General features: G+C 47.4%; 2 protein-coding genes across 4 annotated transcripts in view; one reads left to right on the forward strand and one right to left on the reverse strand.

Annotated features, from left to right (window-relative positions):
- Positions 1 to 1097, forward strand: part of TBC1D5 (TBC1 domain family member 5) — a 564837-nt gene extending 563740 nt beyond the window's left edge. For all 3 annotated transcript variants that reach the window (XM_043875247.1, XM_043875248.1, XM_043875246.1), the window contains one exon: positions 665 to 1097. In XM_043875247.1, coding sequence (XP_043731182.1) covers positions 665 to 946 — 282 coding nt within the window. In that variant the 3' untranslated portion in view covers positions 947 to 1097. The remainder of the gene's footprint in view (positions 1 to 664) is intronic.
- Positions 1098 to 3360: 2263 nt separating this feature from the next.
- The window catches only part of PLCL2 (phospholipase C like 2), a 213215-nt gene continuing 196918 nt past the window's right edge, over positions 3361 to 19657 (reverse strand). The window contains exon 7 of the mRNA XM_043875245.1: positions 3361 to 3739. Coding sequence (XP_043731180.1) covers positions 3560 to 3739 — 180 coding nt within the window. The 3' untranslated portion in view covers positions 3361 to 3559. The remainder of the gene's footprint in view (positions 3740 to 19657) is intronic.

A 19657-nucleotide genomic window follows, 5' to 3' on the forward strand; every position in this document is an offset into this window, starting at 1 on the left:
CCCCCCTTCCCCTTGAGCAGGGGGAGTGCCGACCCTGCTTCCCCGATGCCGTCTCGAGTGGACTTCACTTGGCCAGAACCTTTTGGCCTTCAGGGGGTAGGACTTCTCAGTGTCCATCCTGTAAGCCACCTGGGTCAGGGAATGTTTCCTGTGAAGGCCCAGAGAGTGAATATTTTAGCAAAATCTCATCTAAGTTACTTTCGCAAAAAGTAGCATCCAGATGCTTACAAATTGTATATTTTTTACGATTTTAAGGAAGCAGAAGGCATTTTCAAATCGGGCTCTTTGAGCTTTAAGAGTGCTTTTGCAGCAGAGAGCCCTGTGACTTCCCTTCTGGCAGCTCCGCGCTCTTTTGCAGGGGCCCTTCCCGGTGGTCCATGTGTCTGTAGACCCTCCCAGTCCCCCCCACTGCCCTGGGAGACCCCGGGGCTCCGCTGGGATGAGCGGGCGGCAGTGACGGGACTCCAGGCGGGTCAGCCTGTGCCCGGACGTCTGCCCGACGGGCGCACAGGAGTGGTGCGGAGGGGCGGCCGGCCGGGGTGGGGGCAGGCTGGCCAGACCCAGACCCCTCAGAGGATCCCCCCGCTCCCCGAGCCCGCGGGAGGAGCCGGGCCCTGCCCAACGCCCCCTCACCGCACCGCCTCTGGCCTTGACCTCTTTGCAGGCCCCGCCAGCAGCCCCAGGGCGCCGGGAGCGGCCAGGCGCGGACGACTTTGTCCTGGTCTCCAAGGACGGCGAGGAGCGCGGCGCCGGGCCCAGCCCAGCGGTCCAGGCCCAGCCGCTGCGGCCGCTCCGGGGCGCCACCCGTCCGGCGCTAGTGTTCTCCGACCCGCTGACCGGCCCAGCCTCCGCCTCCTCCAGCAACCCCAGCTCCAGCCCCGACGACGACAGCAGCGGCCACAGCAAGGACTCGGGCTTCACCATCGTGAGCCCCTTGGACCTCTGACGGCCGCCTGGCCGCCCCGGGGACACGCCCCCGGGAGAAGCCCCTGCCCGCACCCAGGCCGTGTGCAGCCCTCCGGGCGGCGAGGAGAGGCGGGGCCGCGGGCAGGAGGGGACCTGACGGGCTCTGAGATGCAGCCGCTTCCCCGCAGCCCCCACCCCGTGGGGCCCTCAGCATCCCTCAGCTTCGCAAGCCCGCCGGAAGCTCCCACCTCTCCTCCACACTCCCGGCCCTCTGGGGAGGGGGAGCGGGCCTCCAGCCTCCCCTCGGGGCGCCAGCCAGGAGAACTGGGGAGAACTGGGCCTCCAGAAGTCTGCGTCTCAGGCCCGCTCCTCCCCTGGGGAGCCACCCGCCCAGCCAGGCGCAGCGGACGGAGCAGAACCAGTGGCCCGGGCTGGGAGGATCAAGGCTGCAGCTCAGAAGGCAGGCGCAGGGGCAGCAGGGCTCCCAGAGCACACGGACCCCGGCTGTGAGCTCCACTCCTCAGCGTCTTCACCTTCAGAATCTGAGGGTCTGACAAGAAGGCCCTGAGCTCCAAGCCAGCCTTGCTGTGCACCCCGCTGGTGCTCCCGCGGGGCCTCAAGGAGCAGGAGCCGCTCCCCGGAAGCCCCCACTTTCTCCTGTTGCTTGGCTCGTCCCTCTGAAGAGAAGGTCAGAAGAGGGTTGCCTTTCAGTGTGGCGATCTGGACTGACCGGCAGCTGGGTCACTCCCCCGACAGACTCTGTGAGCTCAGGCAGCACACTTTACCGCTCTTGTCCGCAGCCTCTGCATCTGGGAAAGGACGCGTCAGATGGAATGATCGCGGAGACCTGTTGGGCTCTCAAGTCTGCTGATGCTAAAAGCCTGTGTGAACCACAGAAATGACATGTGCCTTGCTCTCAGTTATCTAAGCCACATGCTAGCTAATACCTTCTGTTACTATAAATGTAGTGGTTTCTTAATATTTTGTCTTTTTTTTATGATTTCTGGATTTTTCACTGAATATTGCTATTTACTGGCCAGATAAGTTCAAGGATTGCTAACAGTAATCTAAGTTACACAGTATTTTATTTCTCAGTCTACAAATCTTTTAATTTTTTACTATTTTCTATTCGTTTTGTTTTGGCTTTTTTCCATGTAGAGTTCATTTCAGAACCAAGAGCCTCAGCTACTGGCTGGCTGCTCCCTGGTGTGAGCAGGAAGCTGCACCATTATTATTCAAGTAACAGGTTTAATTTTCTAACTGGAATGATACTGAGTGAAGACCAATGGAGACGCACACCTTAATTTGAGCACATTATCAACAGAAAAATGATAAGAACAGGGCCAAGGACTTACTCTGTCAAAGGCCATTTCAGGGTCTGGGCAGAAATAAATTCAGTGTATCAGCCTAAGCAGATGCCATGAGGAAACAGTGAGGCACCACAGTGCAGATTCCACATATAGTTATCCAGCTCACTTACCCGAGTGGCTGAAAAGAAAACGGACAAATCAAAAAGCAGCTATTGAGGATTTAGAAACCTTTTACCCTTACAAACTTTGCGAGCAGTTTGGTTTGAGAGAAGCAGTCATTAGTCTGCGGTGTCCAGTTGCTTTTCCAAAATAGTGTGGCGTCTCACTGATTTGGAAAATAAAGTCTGGTGTTAACGACTCAGCTGTCCGGAGGGACACGGCACCTGCTCCAGCCGCTCCACGTGCCCCTGGCTCGCAGTCTGCACAGGGTCCAGGCTTAGCCTGCAGCAGAACGGAGAGGCTGAGAAGGGGGCGAGGTGTTGGCTTTACAGATAGTGGCCGCCATGTAAAGTCGGGGCCACTGTATGTACCGAAAGCAAATGTCAAACAAGACACACTTCTGACAAAGCTGTTTACCAAGTCGATGGCCACTCTTGGTAGAACACCTTGAACTGGAAATTTTAAAAGTAAAACTTTCATTAAATGCACATACTGCTGTTGAAGAAATATCATAAAACATCTTTTTAATGTGACCACTACTTCATACAGAGAAAAGCTATGTGCAGTGTGTTGCTTCCGCGTCGGTGGCCTTTACGTTGCCTGCGTACCCAGCAGGGGTCTCCAGCCAGGAGCAGCCGTCCCACCACAGCACCCTTGAACACAGTGGCTCTGCACGTTCGGGGGCCGGGCTACTTACATTCTCCTCAGTAAGCGTGGCTCTCAGCAGGCGTGCTGCCAGAATCATCCAGAACCCAGAGGCCCCAGCAATCATACCTAAGTAAAACTTGTTTTAGGACTCGTTTTTTTTTTCTCCCCAATAAATATTGATTAGACCATACAGTCCATCTGCATCTTAAGACATTGTTTTCTGTTAGGAAAATGTCTGCTTCTCAATGGGACTAGAGTGGCTAGTCCGTTGTTCACACTGGAACTGAATTATGACATCTTTGTATACAAATACAGTATATTTGGGCCAGGAAAAGAATTTCTTGTTAAAGGGTTTATTTGCCTCCATAAGCAGGGTTGCTACATACATTCACAGTTTTAAGACTGCAATTAGCTATTCCAGTTGTGCTTTAAAATCCCCAATATTATTTTCATTAGTGAGTGCAAAGCGAATGTCCCATCCGGCTGACAGTTGGTCCTCGAGTTGCAGACTCTGTGCTCCTCTCCAGAAAGTCCCCTCATTCCCCAGTCTCGTCGTTTGCCTTCTCGGGTATGACCTCGAGGCTCCGCCGCGGCTTCTGGACGTCGGTGTTTTCTGTGCCCGGTTTGTTGAGTCCACAGGAGACTGCCGCGTAGTGGATCTGTTTCAGGTTCTCCACGGTCTCATTCTTGGCGTATTTCAAGAGGTCGGCTTGTCCCTGCAATGAAACACGCAAAGAGACTGTGTGAGCTGAGACATGACTTGCAGCTACGGTCTGACAGCACAGGGCTTCCACGGAGGCAGAAGCATTGTGATGCCTCAAGAGGGCATATTTATTTCTGATAGCACTGAATCCAAATAGGTCAGTTTTAACAACAACAACAAAGTTTGTTTCCCCAGTTCTCGACACCAGACTCCAAAGAGTGTGCTGCCTTTCCAGTCCTTTCCATCTTCTGGGGTGTTTTATTTTTACACACATGGATTATACTTTCCTTCAGATTATATTTTCCTTCAGTTTCCTTTTTGGTGTTTTTTTTTTCACCAAAAGTCATGTCTTGGTGATCTTTCCACGTTAGGATGACAGAGTGTTTAAAAACAAAATTCTCCAGACGGTCTAGGGTAATTAAGGCGGTAATAACACGAGTTCTTTATCTGGTTGAGTCTTACGTGTCTCATGTTCAGACAAGTCATCACAACGCTATCAACAGACCAGACCATCGTCCAGAGGCGACACCAAGGCCACTGACATGTGACAAACCCGGGCCTGGGGGCCGCCGAACCTCACCCGCTCACTTCTACTTGGCTCTGCACCCGCGGCTGCAGGTCCCCCGGACCTGTCGCCGGGACGTGGCTGAGCAGAGAAGGGCCTGAGGCTGGGTGGGTGCTCATTGCAGCAGCATTCGGGACGTGGCTGAGCAGAGGAGCAGAGCCCATCTGGATTTGGCAGTGTTTTCCTTTGAGAAACTCAAACGCTATTTGGTTTCACACATTCTGCTTCCAGTTTTATAACTAATTCCATTTTCTTTGTACCTTGAAAGACTTACAACAACCTTACAGGTCAAATATTTAAGGTTCTCACTTAGAAAATAATCTTTAAAAGATGTAGCTGAAGGCAGGGCTCTTGCTGACCGCTGCTCACCCGGGGTTGGGGCAGAGGCTGGAGCAGCCGGGAAAGGAACAACCCTCAGCAGATGCAAAGCACCAGAGCCAGCAACCACCCATCAACAGTTGGCCCATCAACAGACTTACTGTGTGACCACAAAAGATGTCCTCGTTATTAATAAAAACATTTCAAAGCATACCAGTGTTAGGCAGTTTTTTAATCACAATGCATTGCTCTTACTGAGCTAAAACACCAGGGGTGCTGGTAATTTTGTCAGAGCCTTGTCAAGCTGTCAGGAACATGGAGGTGCCCTCCTTCTGAGGCGAGTGACCGGTGTGACCACGAAGGCTCTCCCACCCTCAGCCACCACCGTGCAGTGACCGCGTGGCTGAGGGCGGAGAGCAGACACGGCCGCCTGCTGTCCCCGGGGCCGGCTGGCACCTTCCTTCAAGTTACACACAGCGAAGGGACGAGAAGGAGGACATGCAGACCCCTCTGGGAGTCTGAAGGAGCCCCCAAGTTACGAGTGCCTGGGGCCCACACGGCCTTCAAGGCTGCTCTGGAGCCAGGCCCCCAGCTGAAGGCGCACCTGGTGGTGGGCTCGGGGCGGCCCCTTCCCGCTCAGCCTCCTGTCCACCCAGGGGCAGCAGATTTCAGGTGCCTTCACAGGTGTAACAAGCAGGAGCCTATGGGGCCTTCCCCAGACAAGACTCCCTCCCACCCCCATCCGCTGCTTTAGCTCCTCTCTGAAGCACCCAGATAACTGTATCTGATGCACACTTCCTAAATTATTTCACAGACGTGAAAACCCCCCACCAAATGGAAGATGGTAACTACTTGATGACCTTGAGCACACAGCCCCCAGGCCTCCTGGAGCCTCAGGACTGATAACGTTAACCCCTGTGACACCGCCCCATTACCTTACACCATCAGGGAATCAGAATTGTGCACGAGCCGTCACATACCCTGGGACCCCACTCCCTCCCCGGGCCTTTAAAAATGCTTTGCTGAAACCCTTTGGAGGGTTTGGGGACACAACGACCCTTCTTGCATGACCCTACAGTAAACTTTTCTCTGCTCCAAACTCCAGCCCTTGGTATTGTTTGGCTTCACTGTGTGTCGGGCACACAGACACGTTTGCTAGCAATTTTGGCAAAAGCCAGCCAGAAGTCCGTGCCTGTGACAGGCTGACCCCAGCCAGAGGCAGCCCCTTCCCTGAGTCCCGGCAGCTGCCAGGGCACATTCCACCCCGGGGCTCTCAGAGGCAGTGCCCCTGACAGACCCAAACCACCCCCGGGCAGAAGGCTGTTTGGGACCCAGAGACAGGCAGAGCTGTGGTCCACGTTCAGTGTCCCCTGGGGATAAGCCGCTCCAGCGTGTGCAAGCTAGGCTTGTGTGTGATGTCCCCAGGGTATCCTTCCCTGTTGTGTGGGTTTTGCTTGTGGCAGAGCATTGGTTGGAATTTTCCTTTTTGGACAAGGTCATTCAGCTTCATTTCTGATGGGACATCGGTTGGGGTTCTCCCTTTTTGTGGCTAGGGAACTGACCCTGAGAGACTGATTTGAACTGTTTTTGCTTGATATTTGGTAACATCAATCATGAATAATTAGGTACAGATGATCAGAGCTCTGCTCCATCCTACAGTCCCCTGGCATATTCTTGCAAAACTGAGAAATCTTTAGCTATCCTCCCATGAGTGAAAGAAAATGATGTTTTTATTGAAACATTGTGTGGCCTCAGTACTCCCTGAGATCTGGAGAACAGTGGCCCCTAATGGCTCTACGATTATATAAAAATGGGTCTTTTCAAACAAGAAAAATACTGAATGGACAATGTAACTTTACACCTAAAACAACTGGAAAAAGAACAAAAAGCCTCCAATGTTAGTACAAGGAAAGAAATCATAAAGATCAGAGCAGAAATAAATGAAAAAGAAATGAAGGAAACAATAGTAAAGATTAATAAAACTAAAAGCCAGTTCTTTGAGAAGATAAACAAAATTGACAGATTATTGGCCAGACTCATCAAGAAAAAAAGAATCAAATCAACAAAACTAGAAGTGAAAAAGGAGAGGTTACAATAGACAATGCAGAAATTCAAAGAACCATAAGAGACTATTATGAACAACAATATGCAAACAAAATGGACAACCTGGAAGACATGGACAGATTCTTAGAAAAGTTCAATCTTCCAAGACTGAACCAGGAAGAAATAGAAATTATAAACACTCCAGTTACTAGCACTGAAGCCAAAATTGTGATCAACAATCTCCCAAAAGACAAAAGCCCGGGGCAAGATGACATCACAGGTGAATTCTATCAAACATTTAGAGAAGAACTAATCTCTATCCTTCTAAAATCCCTCCAAAAAACTGCAGAGGAAGGAACACTTCCAAACTCATTCTTTGAGGCCACCATCACCCCAATACACAACACAAAAAAAGAAAACTACAGACCAATCACTGATGAACATAGATGCAAAAATTGTCAATGAAATTCTAGCAAACAATTAAACAACACATTAAAAAGATCATAAACCATATCAAGTCAGGTTTGTCTCAGGGATGCAAGGATTTGTCAATGTACACAAATCAATCAATGTGAAACACCATATTAACAAATTGAAAGATAAAAACCATATGATAATCTCAATAGATACAGAAAAGGCTTTTGACAAAATTCAACACCCATTTATGATTTAAAAAAAAACTTCAAAAATAGGCATAGAAGGAACCTACTATAAAATAATAAAGGCCACATATGATAAACCCACAGCAAACATTCTCAATGGTGAAAAACTGAAAGCATTCTCTCTAAGATCAGGAACAAAACAAAGGTGCCCATTCTCACCACTATTATTCAACATAATTTTAGAAGTGCTAGCTATGGCAATCAGAGAAAAGAAAGAAAAGGAATCCAGATTGGAAAAGAAGAAATAAAACTCTGACTGCAGACTACATGATAGTATACATAGAAAATCCTAAAGATACTATCAGAAAGTTACTAGAGCTAATCAGTGCATTTAGCAAAGTGGCAGGATACAAAATTAACACACAGATATCATTTGCATTCCTATACACTAACAATGAAATACTGGAAGAAGAAATTAAGGAATCAATCCCATTTACCATTGCAACAAAAATAATAAAATACCTAGGCATAAACCTACCTAAGGAGACAAAAGAGCTGTATTCAGAAAACTATAAGACACTGATGAAATCAAAGACAACATGGAAAAATATTACATATTCCTGGGTTGGAAGAATCACGTTGTGAAAATGACTATACCACCAAATGTAATCTACAGAGTCAATGCAATCCCTATCAAACTACCAATGGCATTTTTCAAAGAACTAGAACAAAAAAATCTCACAGTTCATATAGAAACACAAAAGACCCCCAAATAGCCAAAGCAGTCTTGAGAAAGAAGAATGGAGCTGGAGGAATCCACCTTCCTGACTTCAGATTATACTACAAAGCTACAGTCATCAAGACAGTATGGTGCTGGCACAGAAACAGAAATACAGACCAATGGAATAAGACAGGAAGCCCAGAGATAAACCCATGCACCCATGAGTACCTTATTTTTGACAAAGGAGGCAAGAATATGCAATGGGTAGTGCTGGGAAAACTGGACAGCTACATGTAAAAGAATGAAATTAGAACACTTCCTAACAACATAGACAAAAGTAAACTCAAAATGGATTAAAGCCCTAAATATAAGACTGGAAACTATAAAACTCCTAGAGGAAAACAGACAGAACACTCTATGACATAAAATCACAGCAGGATCCTCTATGACCTGCCTCCTAGAGTAATGGAAATAAAAAAAAAAAAAAAAAAGTGGGACCTAATTAAACTTAAAAGCTTTTGCACAGCAAAGGAAACTATAAACAAAGTGAAAAGACAACCCTCAGAATGGGAAAAAATAATAGCCAATGAAACAACAGACAAAGGATTAATTTCAAAAATACACAAGCAGCTCATACAAGTCAATACCAGGAAAACAAACAACCCAATCAAAAAATGGGCAAAAGACCTAAACAGACATTTCTCCAAAGAAGACACACAGATGAAAAAAAAAAAAAAAAAGAAGACATATAGATGGCTAACAGACACAAGATAAGATGTGCAACAATCATTCATTATCAGAGAAATGCAAATCAAAACCACAATGAGGTATCACCTCATACTGGTCAGAACAGCCCTCACCAAAAAGTCTACAAACAATAAATGCTGGAGAGGGTGTGGAGAAAAGGGAATTCCCACCACTGCTGGTGGGAATGCAAATTGATACAGTCACTATGGAAGACTGTGGAGATTCCTCAAAAAACTAGGAATAAAACCACCATATGACCCAGTAATCCCACTACTAGGCATACACTCTGAGGAAATCAAAATTGAAAAACACACATGCACCCCAATGTTCACTGCACCCCTATTTACAATCATTAGGACATGGAAGCAACCTAGATTACCATTGACGGATGAATGGATAAAGAAGCTGTGGTACATATACACAATGGGATATCACTCAGCCATAAAAGGAACGCATTTGAGTCATCAGTCCTAATGAGGTGGATGAAGCTAGAGTCTATTATACAGAGTGAAGTGAGTCAGAAAGAGAAAAACAATTATCATATACTAGCACATACGTATGGAATCTAGAAAGATGGTACTGATGAACCTATCTGCAGAGCAGCAATGGAGACACAGATATTGAGAATGGACTTGGGGGGAAGAAGGAGAGAGTGGGCTGTATGCAGAGAGTAACACGGGAACTCACATCACCACGTGTAAACTAGACAGACAGTGCGAATCTGCCATATGACTCAGGGAATGCAGACAGGGCTCGGAAACAACCTGGGGGGGTGGGATGGGGAGGCAGGCGGGAGGGAGGTTCACGTGTCAGGGGACATCATGGGCAAACCTGTGGCTGCTTCATGCTGATGTTTGGTAGAAACCAATGCAACTGCGTAAAGCAATTATCCTTCCCAATTAAAAATAAATTTTAAAAAGTGGGACTTGTGCAATTGCTTTTATCTTGGGTGTGTGTGGATGTATATGAATGAGTGTCTCAGTACCTGAGTCCAAATCCTGTTCTCTCCTCATTTTGCTGAAAGTGACTGTGAATATGAGCAGATGATATACATATAGGAACTGGGGGAAAAAATTCCCTGAAGATGGCTGGGTTCTGTATAAGCAGTTAGAAAAGGAATTTGCATTTCTCTTCCTGTGCCTTTGATATACAAATGTTCTCTCCAGATATTTGGTAACATGCAATTTTAGAGTTATGCTAAATTAAGTGATGGAAGTTCATATGGTTGTTTCTAGATGAGAAAATGAAGGGGCAAAATAATACGGATACAGAAAGAAATGGAAGGTTTGCAGAATAGAGCTTTGTGCCTGGTCAGAATTGGCTAAGCTCAGATTAAATTAAGTAAATGAATCATTATTAAAAGTTAACCTGGTGCAAAACCAGATTCTGTTTTGTCTGTTAGGAGGACAGAGTTTCCTAGAATGCTGCCACTGATAACAGAATGTGTGAGTTTCTATGCCTATAAGTGATTTGTGTTTACTTTTGAGATCTCTTCTTATTTTGGTTAAGGAATAAGTATTGTGTGAAAATGACCTATGATCTTATTTGACTAAGTGTTTTGAAACTTTCTGACAAAAATCCCCAAATATCAAATTTTAATTAAAGTTTTTTTACCTCTAGCTAACTTTGGGATCCTTTAGAGAGCCCCTAAGGCTTCTCAGGGAAAAATATTAAACTAATAAGGATTGTTTGGTATGTTAAACTACATGGGAAGCACTGTCAAATGAGTGATACACCTCGTCAGATTATACGGTATGGATAAACATTATTAATATAGATATGCTAGAAATTATATGGAATTTCTAAAATTTGGACCTGTCGTGGTATAGTGTTATAATTTTAGTTATCATCTGAAAATGCTGGGGGAGGAATCAAGATGGCAGAATCAAAGGACGTGGAGCTCCCCTCCTCCCACAAACACACCACAAGCACATCTGCGTGTGGACCAACCCTCACTCCTCACCCGAGGCTATTAGCAAAGGCACGAGGCGCCCACACCAAGAGAGAGCCCCACACACCTGGGTGGGGTGAAGGCTTTTCTTTTCTAAAGGGACGGGGATGGGACCTGAGTCCCTGGGAGGGAGCTGGAAAAGAGGACAGGTCCCGGCACCCGAGAAGCCCCCTCACCCCTGTGGGCGTCGGCTGAGACAGAAGGGCCCAGAGAGGGGCACACTGCCAGTCAGTGGCAGAAGAAAGACCAGCGTAGAGGACACGGGCTGCCTCACTGCAGCCCCAGCACAGGCCCAGCGCAGGCCCGCTGCGATCCTGGGACCTGACTTCGGCGGATGGGTGTGTAAGCATCTGTGCTGTTGACTTTGTGTCAACTACCTGCACTCCCACAGTGGAGGGGGGCCAAGGGCAGCGCCAGCCACGAGGTCCTCCGTGAGCCTCTCCGTGAGCCCCCCAGCACCAGACAGCACGGGGCACCCGCCCAGGTGGACAGGTCTGGAGAAGGAACATGGTGGTGGTTCTCCTGGCGGGAGTGCCCCAGTCCCACCGACCTCACCCTGGGGGCTTCCGCTCAGCAAGCAGGAGGAGCCCCTGCCCTGGGAGGTGGTGACCAGGGGAGGGGGGAGGAGGCCGGCAGCATCCAGGCGGTGCTGGCCCCACGGCACCCTCCCCTATTGTGGGGGTGACAGCCGCACCGAGGCAGGGGCAGCAGGCATCTGTCCTGAAAGCAGAAAACCCACACGGGCTGCCCAGGGGTGCTCCCAAATAAAAGCAGCCCCCCAAGACCACGGACCACCACGCCCCCAAACTCAGAGGAAGAGAAATACGAGAAAAATGAAGAAGCAGGGAACCATACCCAGCTGAAAGGTCAAGAGAATTCCGGAAAGAACAAGGAAACAAACCTCTTCCATCTAACAGACGATGAGTCCAGAAAAGGAGATAATGAAAATACTGAAGACAGTAAGAAGGGGTGTCGACAGAAATGCAGATTCCTGTAAACAGGAACTAGAAACTATAAATAGAGGAACCAAGAAATATTAGGAGGTTCATTCACTGAGATGAAAGCTGACTTAAAGGCTACGAATAGCAGAAGGAATAATGCCGAAGAATGCATAAATGATCTGGGGGAAGAGTAGAAATCACCCAGTCAGAACAGCAGAAAGAAAGTCAAATGAAGAAAAAGAAATATGACTGATACGGGATAATACGAAGCATACCAATCGACACATAGTAGGGGTTCCAGAAAGATGACAAAGGGGACTGAAAATGCATCTGAAGAGGTTATGGCTGAAGACATCCCGAACCTAGAGAAGGAAAGAGACATCCAGCTACAGGAAGCATGCAGGGTCCCACACAAGATAAACCCAGACAGCCCTGCACTAAGACACGCTGTGATGAATATTGGCAAAAGTTAAAGAAAGGATCCCAAAGACAGCAAGAGAACAGAGTCACTACAAGGGAACCCCCAGGGCTGTCCGCTGATCGCTCTGCAGAAGCGCTGCAGCCCGGGCGGAATGGCAAGATGTACTCACAATCCTGGAAGGGAAAAACTGCAACCTTGAATCTACAAGCAAGATTATCCTTTAGAAGAAGAAAAAGAATTTCTCTCCTAAGCAGAAACTGAAACAATGCATCAAGACTAAGCCTATCCAATAGGAAATACTGAACGGTCTTCTCTAGAAAAGAAGCTATAGGAAAGAGAAAATCACAACTGAAAAGTCAACCACTTTAAAAAGCCAGTACATGGATCAAAATGTTGTATGTCATAACTTGGTTAAGCTTCTTTGTCAAGAAACATTATAATCAGATCTCCAGCCTTGCCTTCTTAAGTCCTTTATCCTTCATAGACAGTTAAGGTGATGCTGTGCAAAACGCTTCAACTCGAAGAAGAGTCATAGAAAGGACTTTCTGACAAGTACAGGTTTTTGATGACTTTTAAATCATAACACTAAACCAAGTAAGATATTTTAAAAATCTAAAGACAACTCTGATTTCATAAAGCTGTTAGTAAAACAAATTATACAGGACTGAGTAAACTGGTGAACAAGTTGTGATTTTTTGGTTTTAAGGAAACCTTTCCCCTTAAGTTAGTTATGATTTACAGCAGTTTGGTAAATTATACCTTTATAAGCACAATGGAAATATTTTTTTTTCTCTCTACCTGACCCCTCCAGATACTGGAAACTCCTAGGTTCCTAGCAGCTTTATCAGGTAAATTAGGAAGGACTACTTCCTAACAGGTGCAAAAATCTCAAGGTATTTGGGGACCTCAAACAGGGAGGAATTCACCTAAATCCGTAAGGCAAACTCTATAGACAAGCCCTTGGGATGACTTTCCTGGCCTGGGGAAGACTTCTAAAATTTCAGTCTGAGACTCCTTATGAAAAATTCCAACACAGCCAACTTAAAAGAGCCAATATCGTCAATTAACCAGATTCATTCTGTAAACAAACCAATCTTAATTTGGCTGTATTTGATAACAATGAGGATAATTTTTAGAGATTATGTGTCAATGAATATCAAATTCTAATCCTGTTGATTGAAGTCTGCATTTATTGCCTGAGACTCACTTCTCAGACACTTCCTTGTTGCCATGTTGTGTGTGTGTGTGTGAGTCGCTCAGTCCTGTCTGACCCTTTGCGACCCCACGGATGGTAGCCCACCAGGCTCCTCTGTCCATGGGATTCTCAGGCAACAGTACTGGAGTGGGTTGCCATGCCCTCCTCCAGGGGATCTTTCTGACCTGGGGATCGAACTTGCATCTCCTGCATTGCAGGTGGATTCTTTACCATCTGAGCCACCATGAAGCCCTGTTGTCCTGTTACATAATTGTAAAGTTTAACTGAATTATTAAGGAGGACACTCATGTTTATTTCTGAAGCTTATCCCAGCCATCCACCTTTGGGTAAATATCAGATGCCCCATGACCTGCAGCCAGAGATGATACATACTAGAAGGAGCACCGCTTAAATATGTCAAGAGATTAACTTGGGATAGGGCCTTATTGATTGCCCTGCTATGGATTAGAATGGCTCCCAAAAGAAGACTTAAATTAAGCCACTTTGAACTACAGTGGGCCATTCCCAGTGTCCACCCAGGTGGGAGAACCTGTAAACGCTCTGAAGGACCTAACCATTGCTAACGGCATTAAAACTCTGGGCACTGTACTAACCTCTGTTCATCAGTTTGCCTCCTCCAAGTCTGTCTGTCCAACTGAGGTAGGCCTACATCCTTTCTAACCTGGAGACCAAGTTGCCCTGAGAAGCCTAGAGAAATAAAAGTGCCTGAACATGAGCTAACTGCAAAGTGGGCAGGACCACGTTACATACACATCACCTACCCCACACTCATCTGCCAAAAGGCAGCTGGGGTGAAGCCATGAGTTCAGCACACTCAGATTAAAAGCACCACTGTCCTCAGAAAATGGCCCAACTCCTGAAAGGCCTGGAGAGCAGTGGGTCTGTGAACCCCTAGAAGACAAGATTGCTCTTCAAAAAGGTAAGTATTGAGACTGCAGTTCACTGTAGCTGGAGAAGGATGAGTCAGCCTACTTATTGACTCTTGTTCAAGTGAACGACACAGGCGCCTAGTGTGGTTTTACGACAGAAAGTTAAAATCAACAGCTCTCTGCAGGAACTAGAGCCAGAAGCCCAAGTCCAGTGATAAATCAGGCAACAAAAGGGCTAAAGGGTTTCATCAGGTTCAAATAATTATAGATAAAGAATGAAAGAGAATCATACCATTTACTAGAGAGTCTAAGGAACAGTTCCTTCTGACGGCTAATCAGTTCCGTTCTGTGATGACCCACCATTGCCTCTGTTCAGCAGGAAGAAGCCAGAGCAGCCATCACCCCTTTCCCACAAGCCTACGGACGGGACACTGACAAGGAGGAACTGTAATAGAGAAGGGCAGATCTGCCCCTCACTAGGTCTGTTCCTTTTACTTTAACCTTTGTGTTCTATTGCTTTTGCTACACATTAATCACTAAGGGGATGTTGCCTATAGCTTAAAGTATACATAAATGGTCTATCTCAGGGAACCCTGCTCCCATGCCTGAATGTTAAACTAAAATATTTTGTTCAGCTCCCAGGAAACATCTTGATCCAGCCCACCTGTCAATGGCTGCAGGAAAGAAGAAAGTAACACATCCCCTCCTGGAGTCTGGTCGACACCAGGAGATATTTCTAACAACTTAAGTCCTTACTAACACTGCTAGCTCTATTATTATGTATTACCTGTTTTACAAAATTGTTTCTTGTGTTACCAAATGTGTGACTGAGCCTCTGATAAAAATAATGATGAGCAGGTGACCTGAAAACAGTTAACCAGATACACAGCTCTGTATTAAGATCAATGACTGTAATAGTGCAACTCTAGTTATAGGAAGAAGCAACAAGAAGGATTTTTTTCCCCTGGACCATAACAGTAAGAGAGCTGGTCCAAGACTTTTTGGCTACTTTTAATAAGGCCTGGTCCAGTAATAGCAAAAACCCATCAATGAAATCCGCACCTGATCTAAAAACGAGCATTAACACTGTGGGAGGAAAGGACCGTGACATGCTTCCCAAACCACGTGCAAGCTGACGGCTTGGAGGCAGCCCGCCACAGGCCCCATCGAGGACCGAGTCAGCAGCCAGGCCAGCTGCTGACCTCAGCGCCCTCAGAGAGGAGCTCAGGGTGCAGGCTGGGCGCAGGACTCTGTGCTCTGAGAGGCGCGGACAGAACAGACTTCAGATGCCCAGACACTTTCCAGAGCAGGTCTGAAGACCCCGGTTCTCGCATCTGCCCACATCCAGAAAAGCACGGGCATCTTAGAGGCGACACCTGCAGCAGCCGCTGCGGATGTGAGTTCAGATGCGCTCCTGCATGGCCAGGAACCCGGCTGCTCTGGGCTGTCGGCCGTGCTCTCGAAGCAGGCCTGCCGCTGGCAGGGCCCTGCGGCTTTCCTGCCCGGCTGACTAACCTCCCTAACGGGAACGTGACTGCTTTCCCGGTCCCGGACCATTCTCCTCCAGGTTGAGGCATGTCAGAGGAAGGGGGCCTGCCCCTGAGCTGCCCCCAGGAGGCCTCCAGGGCGGCCCTCCCGCTGCCCCAGCGACCTGCGAGGCGCCCAGATCACTGGGCTGGCGCGGGGCTCCTGCATGGCCCCCCGACGTGGGGCCTTCTCCCCAGAGGCGCGACGGGACTGGGGATGAGCGTGGGGGCGCAGCCCCAGGCCTCCTGGAAACCAGGGACAGGCAGTGCCGACGCCTGTAACGCTTTCCCGCTCCTGCCGCCAGCCAGGCAGAACTGCGCCCGAGCCGACCTCGGTCACTCTGACCGCCTTCCCCCACTGGGCCTGTCACGCGCTTGGCTGAAACCCTTCAGAGACTTGGGGGTTTAGGGCACCGGCCACCCATCCCGCATGGCCTGGCAACACGCCGCTCTCCGCCCGGACTCTGATGCCTCCACACTGTCTGCCCTCTGCGCCCTGGGCACGCGCACGTGGTGAGGGGATGGGCCTCTGCCCTGAGAGAGAGGACGGCAGGCCCCGGCCAGGAGAGGCGGCCACCCCAGGGGCCCTCCCCCAGAGCTGCCGCACGGGTGTCCTGATGCTCGCGGGGCCTCATCTTCCCTTCACTCTGCAAGTCTCAACGAGCTCAGGTCCCCTGAGCACAACCCTGGGGTCGTGCACACTGGTCTAGGAGTCCGCTACCGTCCTCCTCAAGCATTTCTGCAGTGAAAACCCAAGACTGAACTTGTCAAACCTTAATCTGATAACTGGGAAACAAAAGCCAGGTTGACAGGAAGTAACAGCTTCTTTACTGTTATTTAACTGGAATATTAATAGTATGTGGTCACAAACAAAGTGCGTTTCAGTAAGTAATTTGCGGTTAGTCACTCTTTGGGGTGATGCAAGACTCATAAAGAAACTGAATACACTTCAACCCAGTATTTCATGTGTATTCAAGATCACAAGCCAAACTTGTAAACCTCCTTTAAGAGGGCTACGGAAACTAACACATTATATCTCTTACACCCACAACTCAGAAGAACTGTGAGCATAATTACAGTCCAAAATTTGAAACCACAGAGTCTATGATATTTCAAAACTCAGGTAGGTAGGAATGCATACCAACAAAGTCTGCTGGGAACAACAGTGACCATGTGCTGACTGGCTGCTGAGCACCACACATTGAACTAAGCCCTTCACCAAGATTATTCTCATGACAGTCACTCAATTCTGCAAGAAAGGTGCAATTACTACCCCATTTCACAGCTGAGGAAATAATTTAGAGATCGAGGGGCTTGCCCAAGGGCAGAGTCGACATGGAAAATTTAAATACTTAAGTACACACAACTCGTGTGTGTGTGTGTGTGTTGTCTTCTCTTCGGATAAACTAAACCAGGAGTCCAAATTATAGGCAGTTGAGCCCCACAAGTTACAGGTGACACTTTAAAGCCAACAGTGTGGAACAGTGATGGCATTTTAAACACACTCAGCATATCACTGATGATGGCGACAATGCACTTTTCTTGTGACTAAATGCAGGAGCAGAAATCTAGATTTCAGTGTTTGTAGAGTGGCAAAAGACCAGGCCACGGAGTGAATGGGAATCTTGGCTACTGGTCCTGAACCACCACCCACCATCATATTCTGCTGGGCCCCGCCAGGGGTCCCAGGGGCAGCTGATGAGTCAGAGTCAGGAAGGCCCCCTCCTCAGCTCGTCAGGCCTTCTTACCACTAAGGTCTCAATAAACCCTCCAGTTAGAAAAGACCCCCTGACCATCACTACCTAAGGCTGGAGCAATGGGGATGGGGCATGAGCTTTTCCACAGGAAAAGACTTTTTAAAATATTTCACTACTTTTTCTGGGGATGCAGCTCCTGATCCCTGACCTCACTCCATTACGTCCTAATAATGCAGGACCCACAGGTTAGTCTGAGGACAGCCTCCCCCCACCATGACACTGTCCCCCGCCTTCCAGCCAGTATTTTGGCTCTTTCGTCACATTAGCTGTTACTCTTCAGGTTCACAACTGTTGTGCTCCACAGATTGTATGGAAGTTAACCAATTAAAAATTTAAATGTAAGGTTCAGTTTATTTTAAACTGAGAACAATTGCCTTTCTACCGAGCAACAACTTGACATTTCATTCGACACAGATGGAAGGTGGGTGCTCCCAAGCAGTCCCAGGGACATATCAAGTCCAAGTTGAGCCTCAGCAGTCAGGGGGCTGCGGAGGACACTGCCTTCCACGTGGGACCCCGCAGCACCACGAGTGACACCCCGAGGCCTCACTGTAGGGACCTGGCTTCTATGCCATGAAGCTCTGAGTTCCAACTGCAACCACCCTCCCTGTTACAGACCTGACCTGGGGAAGGAGAGGCACCCGCCTGCACGGGGCTGGAAGCAGTCTTGGGAGCAGTCAGCGGGGTCTCCAGACCGCAGAGCTGGGTCCAGCCCCGCACAGAGAGAGGCGGTCAGGGGGTTCCAGGCAGAGGACAAGGGCCAGAGAGGAAGTGGGGGCAAGGTGAAGGTGAGGGAGATGGACAGGGCCAGTGTGGGAGCAGGAGGGCTCCCGAGGACACTGGGAAACGCGGCGCCCGTGTGAGCACTGCCCTCACACCAGGGATCCTCCAAGCACGCCTCTGCATAATTAAACATTAGCTGAGTCATCACAAATTCCACATCAGTGGGATCCAAATGTCCGAGGTGCCACTGTGTTTTAAATGGGTCAGGAAGGGTGGCCTGCCTAGCCACAAACACTACTGTAGTTTGATTTTCTGAGCCACTCTGAAGAATTTTCACACACCAAACAGAGAAATGGCTTAGTCAGTTAGAGCTTTTCCTGAAAACTGACAACATAATCTATACCTATACAATTACCTATAATACATGAAGTAACTGTAGGATGCTATAGCATCAGGAAAGGAAAGGAGTGGAACACAGACTATCTAATTTTCAGAAACCAATTTTATTCTTCAGGTAGGTATTCTATTAGTCTTCAAGGTAAATTTACTGCACCTCAGGTAAAAACAAATCAAGATTAACGTCTTACCACAAACCTCAGGATCACCAAGAAAAGACAGACACAAATAAAATAAAAAGATAACCAATATCCCAGAAATACAAAAAACTGTAAGAGAATACCATGAAAATTGTCTGCCAGCAAATTCAACAACCTAGAAGAAATGGAGAAGTTTCTAGAAACATGCATCCCACCAAAATTGAATAAGAAGAAATTGATAATTTAAACATACCAATCATTGCAAGCAAAACAGAATCATTATTTTAAAAAACTCCCTAAAAACAAAAGATCAGGACCAGATGGCTTCACAGGCAAATTCTCCCAAACGTACAAAAAAGGACTTATACTGATTCTCCTCAAACTCTTGCAAAAGCCTGGAGAAGAGAGAATACTCCCAAAGACATTCTATGAAGCCATCATCACCCTGATACCAAAACCAGAGGACTCTGCAAAAAAAGAAAATTACAGGCCAATGTCTTTGAAGAATATAAATGCAAAATTTCTTAAACAAAATATTAGCAAGTCAAATCCAACAACAGATAAAAAGACCTACCTGGATTCATCTTAAGTTCACAAGGATGGTTCAACATACACAAATCAACCAGTGTGATAAACCTCATCAACAAAAGAAAAGATGAAACCCACATGATCATCTCAGTGATGCATCTGACAAAATTCAACATCCATTCATGATAAAAACGCTTACCCAAGTGGCCGTAGAGGGGACATAGCTCAACATAATAAAAGCTATTTATGCCAAGCCCACATCCAGTATAATACTCGACAATGAAAAGCTGAAAGCCTTCCTGCTAAAATCTGAAACAAGACAAGGGGGCCCACTCTCACCACGTCTATTCAATATAGTATTGGAAGTCCTAGATACAGCGATCAGACAAGAAAAAGAAATCAAAGGTATCCAGATCTGAAGGGAAGCAGCAAAATTGTCATGATATTCAGATAACATGATAATATAT

The sequence above is a fragment of the Cervus elaphus genome, chromosome 19 (assembly GCF_910594005.1).
Source record: "Cervus elaphus chromosome 19, mCerEla1.1, whole genome shotgun sequence".
NCBI classification, from domain to species: Eukaryota; Metazoa; Chordata; class Mammalia; order Artiodactyla; family Cervidae; genus Cervus; species Cervus elaphus.